Below are 15,972 nucleotides of genomic sequence, written 5' to 3' on the forward strand. Positions count from 1 at the left end.
GTTTTAGTACACCATATGCATTCTAGTCTATAAATTCTACTGTGTAACCACCAAAAAGGTTTTCCAAGTCGAGTTGAATCTGTTGCATTCAAGCACGATGCAATAATTTTAAATACCTTTTTTTTGGAGTCCAGTTAATGTCATTGCCTGTATCCTAAGTGAATGGAAAGGAAAATCCACAGAAAGAGGAATCGTCTGAGACGCCTACGCACGACAATAGAACAGAGATTTCTTCGATAATAGGGTAGTTCAATGATTATAACTGTTTACGATACAGAAGTACCGGAGTTAGCTCCTCGGCCTAATAGTAAAGCGACAGTCCGACTGAAGTCCGAATTGGAACTAGTTAACTGTTTGCCTAAGTAATTAAATATAGCATGATAGTTCAAACGGAACCATGGACTCATTGGGGACTATAGAGCTACAGGGACCCCGACCCTGGAAGCCTAGGGACAAGGAGTTCTACCTGGTTTTGAGCTTATGACGGGGTTGATATATTACCAGCCAAGGAAGCCATGTGGTTACAAACTTACCGCGGTCATATATCTTTAATAGAGGATGTTTAGCTCAACATTAGCGCTGTAAGTCGCAGGGTCCTTATTCCTTGTAGAGTAGTCTATACCTTGATCAGTTAGGGATATCGATATCCGGGATTCATGAATCACGCCAGGCAAACTGCATTACAAACGGGCCCCCAGCGCAGTAATAGGAAGGTTCGCCTTCCGGAGAAATTAAATGACTTGCAGAAAATGCAAGGACAAGTACAGAAGAGCATTCTCTGGGATCGATCGTGCTGTTGTGCTACGGGTCACCGACTGGGATCTTGTTGATCTCCAGGCATTACATGAATGCACTGCAATGTAATGCCAGTAGTGTTGAATGGCGAAAAAAACACGTATGGTTCAATTCGGCACAACAGCAGAACAGTAAACTTGAATAGAGACCTAACATGTGCATTAGGGTAATTTGCTGCTGATACCGAACAGCCGCTCACTTTTTTAATTTTTTTTTTTTAATTTTTAAATTTCCCCTCATGATCAAGCTTTATTTCGACGACATGAATTGAATACAACCTCAACTGTTGGATTATTCTGCGTTGTCAGTGCCACACCTGCTGCAGTTTCACCGCCACAACTAACAATGGCTCCAGCCACAGGGCTACAAGCCGAATGCACCATGCCTGCTGACCACCACCACGCTAACAGACGACATAAACGTAATGGTATGCTCGAAGTGGTTGGTTCAGGCTTTCCGGGCTCCGCGTGAACCCGCGCGAACTTCCTTTCCAACTTCCTTTCCTTTTCTGATTGCTCAAGCTTGCTTGCTATGAGAAAACCAGTCTCCGGCCCTCCGCAGCCTTGTGCATGTTTGGGCGGTCCGAAACTTGAAGCGCCGCGCACGCCCTTGGCCGGATTGCCAGAACCAGAACCGGAACCACCATAAACAGAACCGCTCACCCCGCCATCTCACAGATCTTACCTTCGCTGCATTACAGTACCCGTCCTCATGACCACAATCTGATTCGAATTTGTATACAGTCTTTATCCGACACCAGCATCCCTCGAAAGAGCGAGCTTGCTGTTACAAACCATAGTCGATGTCACGAGCAGTGGACCTCCTGGCTTCAAAACTCCCGAAGCCTTCGACTTCGAAGCCTCTTGCCCAACGTCTACGCGAAAGGCTGCCGTTTGCATCACATATTCCACTCCATGCATCTCTCACATATCTTTTCGCAATATGTTTATTCTCGATATCCTTCCTGGTTTTTCTGAATTCCGCTCTTAGCTTTGTGGTTACAGACTTATTCGGCATTCAAGATGGCGTTGGGAGTATCGTGGGCACTCTGGGCTTCGTGGACGAGCTAGTCGCCGTTTTTATGGTGATCTTTTGGGGTGCCTTGAGTGACAGAATAGGAACACGAATGGTTAGTTTCAATATCCCTTCGCATGCCTGTATGCATGTACAGTATCGATTATCTGGCACCGTAGTTTATCGTGCATCCGATATCTTGCATTTGACTTTCCAAGCCTGAAAATGTACATTTTTACTAATGTTGTGCACGTTGTTCACGCACACAGATTGCCGTTTCCGGATATATTCTTGTGGGAGTCTCCTTAGTGGTGGTAGTACAAGTTAAATCTGTCTATCCAGGCCTGGCGCTGGCCCGGATCTTGTTTTCTATGGGTGCATCCGCTACGGTTGTTTCAGTCACAGCCGTACTCCCAGAAATCTCTGCTCCATTGCCAGATTCTCCCAGTTCGAGATCAACAAATGAACCGAGGTTTACACACACACGACATTCCAGCTACCCCAACTTCCCTGTCGCTTCCGATCCGTCGTCTTCTTCAGCGTCGAACAGAGATCGTGCAAGTTCTGCCCATCGCCCTGCACAGGCGGGATCCTCGTCTTCTACATCCACTGCTTCCACATTAGTTACATCAGGAGCTCGACCAGCCAAATGGCGGCCACCAAGTAGAAGCCGGTCACGCCAACAACAAAAAGAACAAGCAAAGCTCACTCCTAAACCTATTACTGGCAAACTTAGTGGGATTGTTGGATTCATGACAGGCTGCGGAGCCCTCGTTGCATTAATTTTCTTTTTACCACTTCCTACAAAGTTAGCTGAGGACAAGCATATGACTCGGGAAAGTGCTTTGAAGCATACATTCTATATTGTTGCCTGTGTGTCATGGATTGTGGCCCTCACAGTCTTCATAGGACTACGAGGTGGAGGTGTTGGTGGCAAGCATGGAGAGTTTTGGAAGATCGGAAACCTTTTGAGACTATGGAAGAATTGGAGAGCCTCGAGTAATGATGCGTCCAGCTCCGGTGGCGACGAAGAGGCTCCTGAAGATGCAAGAGGGGCAAACGACGGACGATCGCACGAAAGATCATCTTTGTTACCAGACACCAGGAGCATCCAGAGCGGAGGGTCTTCAAGGTCAAGAACAGGAGGATATGATTCCATCTGGAATTCGGGGACCCCCGGCGATTCTGACAATTGGAAAGGGTCCACTAGAACCTATTTCCAAGGGTTGTGGCTTGCTCTAAAAGCAGGCAAGGAAGACTGGCGGATCGGCCTAGGTTACCTCGGCGGGTTTGTGGCAAGGTACGCTATATCTCCGGACAACCTCGTTATCTCCATTTCATACAAGCTAATCCAACTCCGAAATTAGGTCAATGTCAGTTGGGATATCGCTATTCATTCCACTTTACGTTAATCAGTGGATGCGAGCACGCGGGATGTGCCCTCCTGTCCTCCCTTCTGACCCAAATTATAAAAAGTCATGTCGCGAAGCCTATATCCTTGCCGCCATGCTCACAGGGACATCGCAACTATCTGCACTCGTCTTCGCACCAATCGTCGGATATTTTTCAGATAGATACGAACCCCAATATCCTTTACTGGCGACAGCCGTTCTAGGCTTCTTCTCATGCGCCGCTTTCAGCGCTCTACAATCCCTATCCGTCGGAGCGGACCGCAGTTGGGCTTATTTACACTGCGCTATGATGGGAATTGGACAAATAGGAGCTATAGTGTCCTCCCTAGCATTGATCGGAAATGCTATACAAGACCCATCACATTCGCCGTCTCTGCAGCAGATTGAAGCGAACGCCGCCACCCCTCCAGTAATAGACGAATCAACCTCATTGAACCCCACTGCGACACCCGCCAGAAATGGTACCAAACCACATCGCCTAGCATTCAAAGGCGCAATCTCCGGAGTTTATTCTCTTTGCGGAGCAGCCGGTATCTTACTTTTGACACAATTCGGAGGATGGGGAGCAGATCATGTGAACAGTGGGTTTGCATTCGATTTACTCGCGGTCTTCTTCACAATCGAGATTGCCCTTGGCTGCTGGTTAATCTTTCGATCGAAAGCAACTAATGTATAAATAGAAAACGGATTACCTAGAGAACCCATATGTGGGCAACGTTATAATGTACCTAATAACTGTTTGATTGAGTCAAAAAACAAAATCCATTCTTTCCCCACGAGCAACACAACCGATGTCTAAAACGCAACGTTTCAAAATATGAAGAACACCAGAAAGCTTAACCCCGCGATCCCTCTCAGTGACCCAATATCAACCTCAAATAAAATCATATGAGTTAACGGAATCTTTAATACAAGCTAGTAGCTCCCATTTGTGTGCAATTATTAACCCCTGACCCAACCGCCTCAAAACACCGACTCACTAACCTACACCTATTCCGAACCGACATGTATCAACCTCAAATACCCGTTTTTGACCACCATTTCCAGATCGTGCCTAGGCCATGAATATCCTTTCTTGCGTTCGTACATGATCCGCCCTCACCATGGGGAGATTATACCTCCAAACTCCTTAGCTCACTTTATTTTTCCACTCTTGTCCACCACGAGACTTTCCCCAACGCCCTTTCGCGGTCGAGATCGACATCCACGAGGGGCTCGATAGATTTTACACGCTAAGTCAATCATCTCGGAACGTGCTCTCAACCCGAACCTGACATTATCGGTGGTGAAAAAATGCAAGTGTTGCGAGGGTTGGTAGCGATTATGCCACTGGCATATTCTGTGAACGCCAGTCCAGCTGGAGTAGTAAATGTGGGACAGAATCTAGGAGTTGAAGCAGTGCAATCACATGTAGCTGATAGGCAAGAAACCACTTTACCAAATGGACCTGTGATAACATCCGATGGAAATTCTGCACAGTTGATTACTACACCTAGTGACGGGACAGTCGTTACGATGGGGAATACAGAAGGCCCTAAACCAGTTCCTATCAGCGATACTGGTTTGGAAAGTGTCGCTGCACATCTCACGGAATCAACTCCAATGGTTGTAGATATTGCGCCTTCTACTACAACCGCCATAGAAATTGCAGTCGCCACGGTAGGTGTCACTGCTACAGAAACCGTTGCCGTCGGCGCGATACCCCCTGTGGACACTAGCGCAGAAGTTGCAGCTTCTGAAGCCGTTGGCAGTAACGAACCAGTCCCTGTAAACATCAATTCCACGACTTCCATCACCTCCAATTCTTCAAACCCAGACTACCCGCTCGTAGCCATTCTCGGCGGCAATGACACAACTCCATACACAGGTTCAAATTCATCCATAATCGCAATCCTTGGAGGAGAGGACACGGATGACGAAGTCGATGATGTAGAACCCACAGGGACTGTCCCAATCCTAGGGAATAGTTCTATCCCCATCATCATTGGAAGGAAAATGAAAAGACAGTTGGCGGCGGAAAACATGGGAGATAGCGACTCAATTACTTTCCAAACCCATGTAAATAATCCCCCTCCCCCTCTCTAGCCCATACCTCAATTACTTGAGCTTTCCTTCTTGACTCTTTCTCATTTTCTTGAATTGCCGACCCCCTCAGTATGTTAAATAACGAATATCATAAGCTAATTACTTTCGACTTCTCTAAATATATAGGCTGGCGAAGGCTTTGTCCAGCCGCAAGTTGTCCCTGTTTTCCAGCAAGTAGTCGACACCACGACTACAGATACCACGACAACTTCATCAAGCACTACAACAGAGAGTACATCGACAACCCTCACCAGTGGGACAACTACGACTACTACGACAAGTTGGACATCTATAACAGGAACAACCACTTCAACATCTACCACCTGGGAACCCTCCACCACTGCCACTCCAGGGGTTTTAACAACATGGGTTACATCCTCACAAACAACATGCATCCCACCTGAAACCCATGTAAGCCATTCTATCCCTAACGTTCAGCCGCCATGATCCACTACCATAGGCACTTCTCTAACATATTCTCCCAAGACCACGGCACCACTTGCGACTGCAATCCCCGCAACATGTACAGACACGACCACCCTCTGCACTGTGACTCTTGCCTACGTGATTTCCATGAACCCGACGACGACATCATACTATACAACTACCTATGACAGTAATACAGCCGCCACCACTGCAACCCAAACAATCTACTCTGATGACCCCAACGGGTTTCACGTTTATATAACTACACAAGATAATAGCAATGGGGACGCCACTGCTACTTACTTCTTCACCACTCCACAACCAACAGTTATTTCACAGCAAATCAACCTTGCAGAACCTAATATCCCAAATGAAGCGGTGTTGTATACCAGCCTTGTGCTGTTCTGGAGTTTTATGCTTATTGTTGTATTTTAGTCGGATTTTTTACATGACTCTGCAAATTTGACTTCTGCCGCCTATCCTATTATTTATGTTCTCCATTGCTTGCTCCATTTACTTCCATATGCCGTCGTGAGCAACGCACACTTTGTTGCATTTTCTTTTTTTAAGCTATAGGCGCTGGTTACGCTGCTCCGAAGCCCATGTCGCCATATACTCAGTCATCTCTCATAGTTAGAATGCATTATATAGCCCAAATGGTAACTCGAATACTCAATTAAATAGTTTTTCACCCTAGAACCGCTCCCAGTTTTTAAACTTCGCTATAATTCCTATTCGACCAATTAACATTCATCCTAGAATTGGAACCAAAGTCCAGTTTCATGAACCTCTCAAACCAGAACATGACTACATACCTTCAAGTTATAGAGTTCCCAGTTCGTAGCCTTGATCCGCGCTGTCTACCACCGATGTCTCCTATAATCTATCATGTTAGTACGCGTATAAAAATAAAAAAAGAAATTCCGTTAAATTCAGCGAGCTAGTAATACGGCAAATCAAACATGATTATACGCTATATTCCGGTTTCGAGACTCCTAGAGATGAAAATCGACCATGTCTTGAGACAGACCCTAGAACCATCCAGGTTACCTCCTGCAAAAACTTTGAAAACCGAAGCAAGATTGAAACTGCAAGATCGCGATACCCCCAGCATGATCAATCCTGAGGCTTAGGCTTCACACCGATATCACATCATTCCACGAGAAAGACTTTGATGACTATTCTGGCAATATAGTGCGCATTTTGACCAAACTACAGCGAAAAGGAAAAAAATATTTTCCGATCCCATCTGATCCCATCCGATCCCGTCTTGTCCATAAATTTCGAGTCACGGTTTAACATTAGAAAGAGAATATATAAAAAATATATACACCCTAACATCGCATTTGTGCAAAGGAACACCAACCTCCAAATTAAGTTCGAATAAACCACGTTACTTTTGATTAATCAACTTATGCATGTGAAACATGTGTCTTCTACGATCTGGTTACACAGAAGTTCCACTTCGTTGTTGAATTATCGTCTGAACAGGAACCTGCAGCCCACATTATAAATATATTTCCTAGATCTAGCATAGAACCCAACTATGAATGAAATTCTTTTTCTCGGCCGGAAAATTTAAAACCCTATTCCCTAAATTCCTCGATCCAGCGGCAAAGAACTCCATCGGATCGACCACCCCAGGTCCATATTCGCCGTCTCCGGACACACACTACCAAATCTTTCCATCTGATCCTTATTGTTACACACACTAAAACTGTTTTACCCTGCCGATAGCACCCGGGCTTCCCACATACACCACACATATCACAATACCCGCCAAAACAAAACATTGCCCTTGCACAGCCTTCGGTCTTTACCCCAGAATCCTAAAACACCAACTACATAAACTGACAAAACGAGAAGCTTAGTACTTCGCAAGGAGCTCAGAAGTCTTACAAGTAGTCCCGTAATGCTAGTTTGGGGCCTAAGGGCTAAAACGAAGTGCCTAGTCTTTGATCACAAGCAGCGGGGGCGTGTTTAATGTGTGATACCGAAGAGCTGAAATATCCAGAGCTCTTGAGGCTGTAGCCGCCGTTTCATGAACTTTCAAACTACTAGGTTTTCTATTCCAGCGGCTAACGGTAGCCGGGAGGCCAATTTTCATGTACACACGGACTCATATGAACATTTCGTTCACTGGATAACCTAAGAACGCTGCCTAGAAAGCCAATATTATTCGACAAAATCAACATCACCATCTATTGTTAAACTAGCAGCACAGATTCTAGTATGCTAAAACTTTCCCCCAAAGACATATATCCGAACCTGAGAATGCATCATTTGCTTCGTGAGAAAACAAAGGCTAAACCAAATCGCTAACAAACCACAAATTAATACACGTTAATTATCGATAACTTTGGCGGAAATATATAAAAAGAAAATCAGGTTTCCAGGCACAACCAGCGTCTTCAAGCTGCTGCTAGTTTTCTCCTATGATTATCCTCATACCCAGACGTATTACCACACGGATATACAGCCCCAAACCGAATTCGATAACCGGCATGAGTATCAGACCACACCCTCGCAAATCCTGTCGCCTTATCCTTTTTGCCCCGAAAGTCAATAATCTCCAAAGAATCCAACCCAGATTGCTTCCAGGTTTTTACCTGTCCTTGTAACCTCGTTATCTTAAAACATCCTTCCTCACTTCTAGGCCATGGTAGGTTTAAAGTCTCCAGGTGCTTTAGGTCTTTAATCGACGTATATGGTATACGGTTGTTGGTGTATCCGTCGCAAGGTCTGTCATTAAACATTTTGATCTTTAAAGTTGTCAAATTGGGAAACCTGTACGCAATTCTTTGAATATCTTTCGGTTTTGGCGAGTCATATGTGGTGAGTGAAAGCTTTTTGATCTTCGAGAATACGTCAAGAAGTCCCGCTTCGAAGTCTGCCTTTGCTCGACCTTTCATGTCGTCGCGCACGGTGAACCCATATATATCAAAAATATGACATGAATCTGTTGTCTCGACAGTGAGGGTCTGCAATTGAGGTGCAAACAACAGCGGAATATAATAAAACCCCGTCCGCTTCATATAGGCGGATTTAGGATCTGACATAGGTCCAGCAAGGCAATTGGCTGCTATTTTAACCTTTCTCAAGTTCGGAAAACCCTGAGTCTCTAATCTTTCTTTCAATAGTTTCCCAACCTCGCCATCCGCCACTTTATCTCCAAGAAACCTCTGGTTCTCAACCGATAGTTCCGAGTAAAGCTTTCCGTATAGCTCGCCCGATTTTTGATAACACCCCTTAGGATCCATTTCTGGTACCTTAACAGCTTCAATTCCCAAATATTCAAGACTACTCCACATTGTCGGATGGCGAGAGATTTCGTTGAAAATAGCAACATAGGTATTATTTTCGGCTGCAGTAGATATATGATAGGATAGTGACAATCGTTGAAGATTCGGGAACAGAGCCAAAACCGCTCGCATCTGATCTAAAGCACCGTTCGTGTCGATTTTATCGCCACAGAAATAGGCCCCTAGCTTAGATGCATTCTTGGACCATTTATATTTCTTCCCAAGACGCACGGAGCTATTTTCATATGAACTATATTAATTCACCGAATCCACTATACAATATCAGAAGACAGGCTTTTATACCTTATATGATGGCAGCCATGCTCACCCAATCCCCCAGTTTGGAATATTTTGATTGATTTCTCATCCAAAATAACGGATTTAAAACGCAGTCCCCATGAGAACGCATAGAAGGACCTCGAACACCGCGACAGATTTGCAGTATCTGCCTCATCGAGTAAACTGAAGACCTGAATTTTGATCTCGGCTGGACAAAAGGAGAATATATCTCCGTGAGATGAAACCGGTGTCGTCGTCTCTTCGACAACCGGCCTCGACCGCTTCGGGGATTCGAGCAACTCTTCCGCCGACGAATGCTTTCTCTTCAATACCATCTTGAAGTATTCAGATATATGGGTTTGTGGCTGTTTGTGTGCGATAAAAGGAATATGGATTCACGATATGCTTGAAAACTATAGATGCCCTATATATTAACGCTTTCATATAGCAAAACATATACGTAAAGGATTATATAATCAATAAAAATGAATGAAAGTGGTTGCGGTGCAAGTCCCCAAATAAATAGGTAATCCAGTGCCACGGCTGAACACGAACTCGAAATCACTTGACTGCGCAATTCCAATTCCAATTTCTGAATCATGGAACCATGATTCACACGTCCAATTTCAACTTTTGTTACATACCTGTTGTTTGCCAATTGGCCAATCACAACCAGGCTCCCACAATTGGTAGCATTCTCCGCCCCAAATGACTCTTACATAAGCTACGTGGCTCAACAATGCAATCGATCACGGTTTCAAAGAGAAGCCTAACAATTTTAAGATTACATAACACAGATCCATGCAAAACTGCGGACAAGGCTGAAGGAAAGAAGGGTTCTATGACTCAAAATCCATGGTACGATACCAGCCCAGTTCCGCTTGCTGAAAATAAATATCCAACACTATCATGATATCAACACACTCAATCGCAACAACCTCAGTTGACGATATTGATACCTAGGTATACATCCAATTAAGTTCCCATGTATGCGCATGTGCATATATATGCCATCCTTACCTAAATATATAATTACCATTATTTTTTTTTCTAACGCTTCTTGATTGCCTTTCATTTCCTCAAGATAAGTTCTCCTGTAGTCTGCCAACAAATCCACCCAAATCCGGACCCAAATGCCTCCATGGCATATGACGCCAATATATAAAAAGGGCGACAATTGGCAGAAAAGCGAAAAAGCGAGCAGATCTAGGAACAGTCTCCAGTATATACAAACAAAAGTGCTAGAATTCCTAGTCCTAGAAGTAATTAGTACAGGAGCTTCAGAGGAGCTAGGATCTAGGATATTGGAAAGGTTCACCTGAAGAAAAACGGCACCTGCCAACCTCATCAAATGGCAAACCCTTCAAAATTACCATCAAAATGTCAGATATTATACTCAGGCCTACAGATTTAGTCCGAAAAAGATTTGGGTGGCATATCGAGGCTAAAAGATAGCTCGGCTCACGATATATTGGTGTACTTCGTGATCGAAAGACTCCTACGTCAACTCCCCGGGTATGCGAGAACTCTGATATAAAATAAAATCATGAAGAATGGTCTGTTTCTATTAATAATAGCAAATTGGCTCTCATTACTTGAGTATACTGACTACTTGACAGCTGCGAATACTAATATCCCGTCATTAGACTTAATATGAATCCCGCCAGCAGGCTAACCCCTTATATAACAATTTGTATCCAGATGGCCATTCCCCATAACTAACCATGCAAACTCGAAACCTAAACCTATATTACGCTCGCTATATAAACTTTACCTCATAAATCAAATACCAAAAACCCATAGCCGTCAAAATATCCAAAAATTCCAACGTAGTCACGCTGCGCAAGTATATATCATATTCACTTCAACAACCCCTTGATGGCCCCAGTAATCTGGTGCACCCCATCCCCAACCCCATCCCCCAAACTCCTTCTCTTAACCCTTGGCTTTTCGACCCAATTTCCCTCCCCTCCATCATCAAACACATAACTGTAAACATCCGGATACATTTCCAACAATTTCCTCTCCACGGGCCCCAAATCCATTTCATACAACTCGACCCCAGTCACTTTATTTACCCATTTATACCCTCCAATCCCATCATCATAGTAAAACTTCCACCCTCTAAGTGCTTTCGGATGATAAGACCCTTCATCATCAATTCCATATCCTCCTAATGCTACACGGACCCGAACGCTAACATGTACCGTCTCCCGTGTATTCTTCAAAAATTTACCCGTTCTTTCAGCAGTACATGGGTCGCATCGTGTATAGTCGCCTGGGGTTCTAGCTTCGCTCCCTCCGAGGGCGTATATTCCTTCCATACTATCGTAAATCTTTCCGAAACCCCAGGCTCGAGGTTTTAGTTTCTTTTGACGATAGTAAAGAAAGTTTTGTTCAAATTCGGTGAAAATGTAGGTGTCGTCGAAATCGATGAACGGGGTGAAATTAGATATCATCCAAGCGAGGCTGACGTTACTGAGGTTTTGATCTTCCCAGCCACCACCGACGTTACTATGTTCTCCAGGCTTTTACATCACTATCAGCAACTTACATTCCAATAAAAAAAAAATTCAAGAACAAGGACTCTGAAGTACATACCATCCAAGTCTGCCTCAAGACTGTAGGCGAACCCTTCGGTAACTCCCATACCGTCGGTGGAAAAGTCGCCCGCCTTTCGTCCAACGCCAAAGCCTGAAACGCAAAGTCGACCATAGGACTGAGACTAGTATCATAGAACATCATTTCATCCGTTTTCTTCGGTTGTACGCCCAACTTTTGTAACCAACCAATTTTTGGAATGCCCAAAGCACCGACAGTATCCCAGACCCCGATAGCTCTAATCCTAACATTCGGAATCGTCATGCCCATTCTATATAATTGCTCGACATACCCCGGATCCGCCGCGGAAGGTTTATTCGGAAACGGGCAATCCGGTTGTGGTGATTTATAGCCCTTCTCATATCTATGCTGATAATCCTTCATGATAACAGCGAAGGCTTCCAGCCCCTTTTTCGTCAAGACTCCTAACCCAGCTACCATACTTGCCACACTACGAGCCGTAAAAGCCCCTCTCGAGAAGCCGATAAAGAATATTTCGTCCCCGGGGGCATAGTTGTTTGATAGAAAAGAGAAACACTCTCTCATATTTTGAGCGACACCTTCACCAAGTGCACCGCCTATTATCTTGTCAAGTGGGTTATTCGAGGAACCCGGACCTGCTTGGTAATAGACGATTTGGGGGACATTTGAACCGGACAAGGATTTGATCGCCCTACATATTCTGGTTACGTTGGTTGGAGGCTTCAGTTTGCCGTCTTGTAGCTCGCCGTTGGAATCCTGCCATGTTCCTTTACCCTCCGTGTCAGTCGCTTTACTCCTATAACCATAACCCAGTACCCACTGGTTGGTAATAGACAATTATCAAAACGGATATTAGGGACCTTTCATACCGTCACAGGCAATAATTAATCTTTTATTGCCCGGCCGAACACTATTCCCAGGTCCATCATAATCTCTTGAGCGCCTTCGCGAACGTCTCTTCGAGGGTCGTGGGTTATATTTCTCGTAAGGTTCTTCATGACTAATTCTATCGCTAGACGCCCTCGATGCCGAAGACTCCCCTGGCCAGTATGTTTGTTCGTGGTACTTCTGATAGCTGTCCGGAGGCTCCTCCTTGGCATAACCATAGCTACGGTCTCGGTCTCGGTCTCGGTCTCGGTCTCGGTCTCTGCGTCCCATGATGGAGAAACGAAGGATGATAAAAGATTTAGATATCTCAGAAAGCGTAAGAAGATAGGTAAAACTCCAAATCAAAGGGGGGGTCCCGACGTTAACAAGTCGAAATCGGCGTGAACTTGAACTATTTGATCCTCAGAAGTATACGTAATATCAAGTCTAGTCCAGAATTTAGAAAAAAAAACGTCGTCGGCATTCAAAGCTAAGTCTAGAGGGTGTGGACCGGATAATTATACCACCTTCGTTCCGGTCTCCCGTCTGCACCGTCCTTACTCACATACGTCAAAAAAAAAAATCAGGAAAATAAAAAAATCAGGAAATTTCCCAGAGCCTTAGGACAAGGACAAGGCGGCAGTCAGTTGACTCGAGGAAGACAAGAACGACAAGAAAAGAGAAAAAGGATGGACCGGTTCGCCTCAGGTGTGTGTTGTCCTAAGGGACCATCTTGCAAGCTTGTCGTCGCACGTTGCATGGCAGCGCATGTTGCAGCTAAAGCAGCTACGGATCCTTGACCGATTCGGGGACCTAAGTCTCGGGTCCCACGATGCGATGACGCAGGATATTCCTGAACTCACTAAGTTATCAATTACTGAATGGTCGTCTTGTAAGCAGAAGCAGGTTCTCTGCAGGTTACCCGACTAGTTAGAGTGTGGAGGTTGGTACTGTGGGGCTACTTACTATATACTTCGTACTGAAGTAGCAGCTTTGCATTGACTTTCCTCAGATAGGCTGCAGGCCGAAATCAAGTTTACAAGCTAATATGTCTTCAACGAACTGAACCCCCGCTCAACCTCTAATTCTAGGCCCATACACTGATAGAATATAATATCATCTTGATTCTAGGATTTAAATTATACCACTTACTATCTTGAATACCAGGCCATAAAAACTCCAGCAAATAGGTACCTACTTATTTACCCCTCCAGCCTTCATAACAGCTGTCAGCTAGCTGGTAGTACTAACTGGTACTAGTAAGCAGTAGTAGTAGTATTGTGTTGTGTTGTTTGATTTATACACCAGACAAACGGAGACAAACACAACACATCTTGTAGATTTGTGTTGAGGTTTGCAGAATATACCACATGCACACAACACAGTGCTGAGGTTTCAACAACACAAAAGGCTACCCAAGAAGGATCTCCGCTTTGTCAGTCTTCTCAGGTCACACACACCACAGAGGCTGTTGCGATGAATTTGAGACTTCGAAAGGAAAGGAACTGATCATGATCTGAGTTCTCGAAAAAAGAAAAATTCGGAAGGATCGAATCATCGCTCTAGAAAACTGTGCGCAAAAAAGTATTTTTGAAATACTAACACGTGCTCATACACGGTACAGACAGGCTCGTTTCATATCGGCGTCAGGAGTTAGCCAACATTGGCCAGCCTCACACACGGTACCGACCAATTTAAACCATTATCACAAGAACCGAGTCACTGATATCAATTAATGCAATTGCCACCATCGCGATCGCGATCCGGACCCAACAGGAACGTCTCGGCAACCTTGGCGTTTACTCGCTTAAATCCCGCGATTGGTATAGTTCACATCCAGTGAGATCCTTTTGCTCCAACTAGCTTTTCTCCCTTGCAGATAACGAAGCTTATATGCCATGAAATCCCGTGGGATCAAACATCGAACTTAAACTAGCGAGCGGCTGAGAATGCATTTGATTGATTTGACAAAACGGAATGTCCGATAACAAGCTTTCATGAAAAAGGCTTCGTATAAATATCTAGGCTTCTGGAAGCATTATTGCGGATCCTTCCACCGCTTAAGTACTTACTTAATCACCTTATATCCTCATCAAAGTGATATAGTACCGGATCAACTCACTCAGAACTCAGATCATTCTTCTTCTTCTTCTTAAGATCTTCTTTTTCCTTCCTCCCTTCCTTATATAGATCCTTAAGTTTTCGGTTAAACCTCCCCTACTATATTCAAGAAAGAAAGAAAGAAAGAAAGAAAGAAAGAAAGAAAGAAAGAAAGAAAGAAAGAAAGAAAGAAAGAAAAAAAGAAAGAAAGAAACAATTAAGACAAAATGCAGCAAAAGTTCATCTTCGTCCTTTTATCTCTCCTATCAGCGACAGCCGTAAACGCCGACAAAATCACAATACAAGCCCCAATAACTGGATGCGAGGGCAATGAATACTGCACCGGTTTCCAAGAGTGCGGTAGAGATGGATTCTGCCATAGACGCGAATCCTGCGGCAATTGGGGTGGAAGACAGAACGTATGCTGCTATACCGACAATAGCACCACCTGCGCCGATCTAGCAGGAGATTTCCTACTCAACAGCTTCAACCTCGATACATCCGGCACCGAAGCCGTTTATGCCAAAAGATGCCCCCAGGGTACGGTGGGAACGACCTACGACTATAAAACCGAAGGCTTCGCGTGTTGCCCTCCCGGTAGCGATATCATCATTGAAGTCGAAGCTCAGAATGCTACTTTCTTGGAACCATCCGTACCCCTTAAGGACAAATATACTGAGATAATTAATGGACGATGTGTCGGTGCCGGATTTTCGGATTCTGCTTCTTCGCCGTCGCCATCAGGCACAGAAGGGGGAGAAACAAGCACACCCACGGGAGCATCTGGTACAAGCTCACCGACTCCAAATAGTGCCAGCTCGATTACAGTCTCCGCAGTATTTGGATTGACATTCCTCGCCCTGGCTTGGGGATCAATCTGAAATTTGCAGTTTGAATCCAAGTCGTTTCTCTTCTTCTTTTTATTATAATGTCATTGATATCAGTATGTAAACTACCTTAATGTTGCTAGAGATTATAAAATTAAAGTCCCTAGAGGACTATAAGATATGATTCTAACTTCCAAAAAAGAAATAATCCGTTTTGTAATTCCATCCAAAGCGCCCAATCTCATAACCACGAAGTGACTACAGTGGATATACAACACACAA

General features: G+C 44.5%; 5 protein-coding genes across 5 annotated transcripts; 3 read left to right on the forward strand and 2 right to left on the reverse strand.

Annotated features, from left to right (window-relative positions):
* Window positions 1-2,180: 2,180 nt before the first annotated feature.
* On the forward strand, window positions 2,181-3,897 carry AOL_s00097g22 (uncharacterized protein; the record flags this gene model as incomplete). Its single annotated transcript, XM_011125855.1, has 2 exons — window positions 2,181-3,109; window positions 3,177-3,897. 2 exons carry the CDS (start codon window positions 2,181-2,183, stop codon window positions 3,895-3,897), a joined length of 1,650 nt encoding a protein of 549 aa, XP_011124157.1.
* A 617-nt stretch (window positions 3,898-4,514) lies between these two features.
* Window positions 4,515-6,167, forward strand: AOL_s00097g23 (uncharacterized protein; the record flags this gene model as incomplete). The annotated part of the gene is made up of 3 exons (XM_011125856.1): window positions 4,515-5,279; window positions 5,433-5,717; window positions 5,793-6,167. 3 exons carry the CDS (start codon window positions 4,515-4,517, stop codon window positions 6,165-6,167), a joined length of 1,425 nt encoding a protein of 474 aa, XP_011124158.1.
* Window positions 6,168-8,143: 1,976 nt separating this feature from the next.
* AOL_s00097g24 (uncharacterized protein) lies at window positions 8,144-9,648 on the reverse strand (the record flags this gene model as incomplete). The annotated part of the gene is made up of 2 exons (XM_011125857.1): window positions 8,144-9,269; window positions 9,338-9,648. The coding sequence occupies 2 exons, from the start codon at window positions 9,646-9,648 to the stop codon at window positions 8,144-8,146; spliced, it is 1,437 nt and encodes a 478-aa protein (XP_011124159.1).
* Window positions 9,649-11,172: 1,524 nt separating this feature from the next.
* AOL_s00097g25 (uncharacterized protein) lies at window positions 11,173-13,054 on the reverse strand (the record flags this gene model as incomplete). The annotated part of the gene is made up of 3 exons (XM_011125858.1): window positions 11,173-11,841; window positions 11,915-12,684; window positions 12,766-13,054. 3 exons carry the CDS (start codon window positions 13,052-13,054, stop codon window positions 11,173-11,175), a joined length of 1,728 nt encoding a protein of 575 aa, XP_011124160.1.
* A 2,036-nt stretch (window positions 13,055-15,090) lies between these two features.
* On the forward strand, window positions 15,091-15,744 carry AOL_s00097g26 (uncharacterized protein; the record flags this gene model as incomplete). Its single annotated transcript, XM_011125859.1, has 1 exon — window positions 15,091-15,744. One exon carries the CDS (start codon window positions 15,091-15,093, stop codon window positions 15,742-15,744), a length of 654 nt encoding a protein of 217 aa, XP_011124161.1.
* Between the last annotated feature and the right edge of the window lie 228 nt (window positions 15,745-15,972).

The sequence above is a fragment of the Orbilia oligospora genome (genome assembly GCF_000225545.1).
Source record: "Orbilia oligospora ATCC 24927 unplaced genomic scaffold scaffold00097, whole genome shotgun sequence".
Classification (NCBI taxonomy): Eukaryota; Fungi; Ascomycota; class Orbiliomycetes; order Orbiliales; family Orbiliaceae; genus Orbilia; species Orbilia oligospora.